This window comes from Microcebus murinus, chromosome 10, assembly GCF_040939455.1.
Source record: "Microcebus murinus isolate Inina chromosome 10, M.murinus_Inina_mat1.0, whole genome shotgun sequence".
Classification (NCBI taxonomy): Eukaryota; Metazoa; Chordata; class Mammalia; order Primates; family Cheirogaleidae; genus Microcebus; species Microcebus murinus.
The window spans coordinates 59,602,554-59,606,283 of NC_134113.1; the positions used below are offsets into that span (position 1 = coordinate 59,602,554).

The 3,730-nt window shown below is 33.7% G+C and overlaps 1 protein-coding gene across 1 annotated transcript; it reads left to right on the forward strand.

Moving 5' to 3' along the window:
- LOC105865858 (olfactory receptor 6C3) lies at positions 1–939 on the forward strand. The gene has a single exon (XM_076006818.1). The coding sequence runs from the start codon at positions 1–3 to the stop codon at positions 937–939; it is 939 nt and encodes a 312-aa protein (XP_075862933.1).
- The last annotated feature ends 2,791 nt before the right edge of the window (positions 940–3,730 follow it).

Sequence of the window (3,730 nt, forward strand, 5' to 3'; positions counted from 1 at the left end):
ATGAAAAACCACACAGTGCCCACAGAATTCATTCTTCTAGGGCTGTCAGATGACCCGGAGCTTCAGATTGTGATTTTTCTCTTTTTAATTATCATGTATATATTAAGCATCACTGGAAACTTGACCATCATCACTCTCACCTTGGTGGACTCCCATCTACAGACTCCTATGTATTTCTTCCTCAGGAACTTTTCTGTATTAGAAGTAACCTTTACAACTGTCTGTATCCCTAGATTTCTGGGCACAATTATCACCAGAAACAAAGCTATTTCCTACAATAATTGTACAGCTCAGTTGTTTTTCTTCATCTTCATGGGGATAACCGAATTTTACCTTCTAACTGCTATGTCCTATGATCGTTACGTAGCCATCTGCAAACCCCTGCACTACACAACCATCATGAACAAGAGAGTCTGCATATTGCTTGTCTTTTCTGCTTGGTTGGCAGGATTCTTAAATATCTTTCCACCAGTTATTCTTTTTCTCCAGTTAGATTACTGTGGCTCCAATGTCATCGATCACTTTGCCTGTGACTATTTTCCCTTGTTACAATTATCCTGCTCAGACACATGGCTCCTAGAAGTGATTGGCTTTTACTCTGCAATAGTGATTCTGCTTTTCACTTTGGCATTAATCATTCTATCCTACATGTTCATCATCAGGACAATTTTGAGACTTCCTTCTGCTACTCAGAGGAAAAAGGCATTTTCTACATGCTCCTCTCACATGATTGTCATTTCCATTTCTTATGGAAGCTGCATATTCATGTATGCTAATCCCTCTGCAAAAGAAAAAGCATCCTTGACCAAAGGAGTAGCTATTCTCAATACTTCTGTTGCTCCCATGATGAATCCATTTATATACACCCTGCGAAACCAGCAAGTAAAGCAAGCCTTTAAGGACACCATCCAAAAGGTTATGTTTTCTTCTAGTAAATGAAAGAATGTTAAAAGAATAAAGCTCTTGTAAATGCTTTCTATTATTATGCATACGCTCTCAAAACACTCTTTGCTTTGGTGTAGTTATACATGGTTTTTGCCATTTTCATATTAAAATTTTCCCCACATTGCATTCAATAAATTTGATAAATTTGAATATTTCTTCATAATTTTATGAACATTAAAGTGTTTTATTCACATGTATTTGGATGAAGTGAAAAATCCTGGTTAATGATTATGGTTTTGAATAGAAGTGGTCTGCTTTGGAAGAGACACATAGGGCATTTAGTTTGATGAAGAGAATATCAGGATAGATGTGGACTTTGGAACTTTTCATTGTCACCAGGTACTAGAAATGAATGTTTTTAGGAAATTTGATTCTATTTTGCATTTCTGTGAAATCAAATAACCACAATCACTAGCGGGTGGGAATAAAATTACAAATATCCACTTCAATTTTTGAAAATATTAGAAAGTCATATGTACTCAAATTATTATATTAATAATATTAATTATGACAATAATGAGAAGTAGTAATAGGAGGGCAGAAGATGAAGGTTTTCAGCAATGACTACATTGCATACATATTGCAATATTTTTCTATGTATTAGCTCATTTAATTCTGCTAACAACTTTATGAGGTATCAACAATTATTCTTTTTTGGTCAGTGGTATTTTTCTTTAGGTATATTCAATAACTCTAAAAATTAACACAAAAACAGAGAGGAGAAAATTTTTTAAAGCATCAAGGAAAATGCATGAAATTTAGATAAACCAGTAAGAGTTCAGCTTTCCAGAGAACTGAAATTTAACCTGAGAGTCTAGAAATACCTTTAGGCTATTTGGAAGAAGAGAAGAGAAATAACATCTCCTATCATAATATTCTACACACTATACTTTGTATTAGGCAAGTCATATGCAAAATTTATTGCATAAAACCTCTTAGTGAGTATTATGCACTCTTTCATTTATAATAATTTCTTAATAGAAATTCATATTAAATACTAAAAGTATTAAAGGACTCTCTAATGTATGATTAACTCATTCTAGTTATACTTAATTATCTTATGACAGGTGTTGAAGATGTAGTGATGAAAATATGCCTCTTGCCTTAAATTTTCTCAAATTCCAGTGAGGAGAAAAAATAATACCTAATTAAAATTTAATTTGATCAATGCAATAATTTTAATCTAAACAACCTATAAACCAGGTAATGTTATCATTGACAAAGATATAGAATGTCAGTTTTCCCACCCTTTCTCCTAGTAGAATTATAATCGATTTCACAAAAATTCATTTTAGCCCTAAAATCACATGCATTTGAAAAATGTTGTCTGCTTTGGCTATCATCTTAGTTTTCACTCTTATTTATACTCTTACATATTTCTTGATAATCTTGTGTGTTATTAAAAAAAATCACATTATTCCTTAATTAAAAAGAGTTACTGGAAATAAGATTATGATGGTCTTCAAACAGACACAAAATTCTCCCCTGTATCTCTCTCTGTCTCCAATCTTTATCATGAATCATGGATTGTTCTACTCACTATGACTCATGTATCACTGAGACAGGAAACTGGCAGGCAATGCTTCAGGCTTTGCTCTAGGCACAGTCTCATGCATTGTCTAATTGTTCAGGCATTGCCTAACTGAGTCAAGAAGTCTCAAAACAAAGTTTCGAGCTACCCTGATCAAAACAAGATGGTGACAGGACAAGTTCCAACTTCTTAGAACCAAGATGGTGTAGAAATCTCCTGCTCCTTGACATTACAGCTTCATTATACCATCGTTACCATAAAATTACCCTAAAAGTTTCTAAGGAAACCTCCCACTCCCACCATGTACCTGATGCCATGACACATCCAGTTTGACCATATATAGTCAAAAGGAGGGTGTAACCCTAATTCCAGGAAAACACTGCCCTTTCCAAGAAATAACATGAATATCCCCCTCCCCCCTTGTGTAGCCCATAATAAGGCTTTGCTTAAATAGAGGGGCTGAAGGAACCATGGGGCCTGCTCTCCTCTGCAGGGAGAACGAGCCTCTATTCTGTGGAGTAGGTTTTCTATACTTTCTGAATAAAACTTGCTTTCAATTTATACTGTCAGCTCACCCCTGAATTCTTTCTTATATGAAGCCAAGGACTTGACCAGCTAGGACTTTGAGCGATTCCCAGCATGGAGATTCACTTTGTTGTGTCACCACTCGATATCTATCACTCTCCCAGGTCTATCTGAAAGAAGTTATGTTACCAAACACACCCTAGATTTCAATGAGATGCCAAACTGTTTCAACTATTTTTTAACTTCACATCCAGAAAACAATTGAAGTCCATCCACAAAATGAACAGAAAAGTCGAAACAATTACTGCATACTGAATATTTTATTATATTATCTGAAAAGTAATAAAATAAGTATTATGCATATACTATTTTTAACTCAGTATCTACATGTGAATATTTATAGTTTTCTATAAAGAGAATAAGAATCTTCCATGTATAACTCTTTGTAATTCTTATATGATTGTGAAAATTCAATCATATATTATTCTAAAAATATTTTTAAAGCAACTTGGTTGCAAGTATGTGTTAGCAATTTGGATTAATAGAATAATATCATTTCTACCACATGGGACTTCAGGTGACAGTTAAAAAGGTATACATTTACATACAGAATTAATTTTTATATAAAAGCATATACCAAGTGCTATGCCAATGTAAAAGATAGGGTTGCTCACAATATCAGAATTATCCAGGAAGGATTTCCAGTAAATATAATAAATATAATTAATG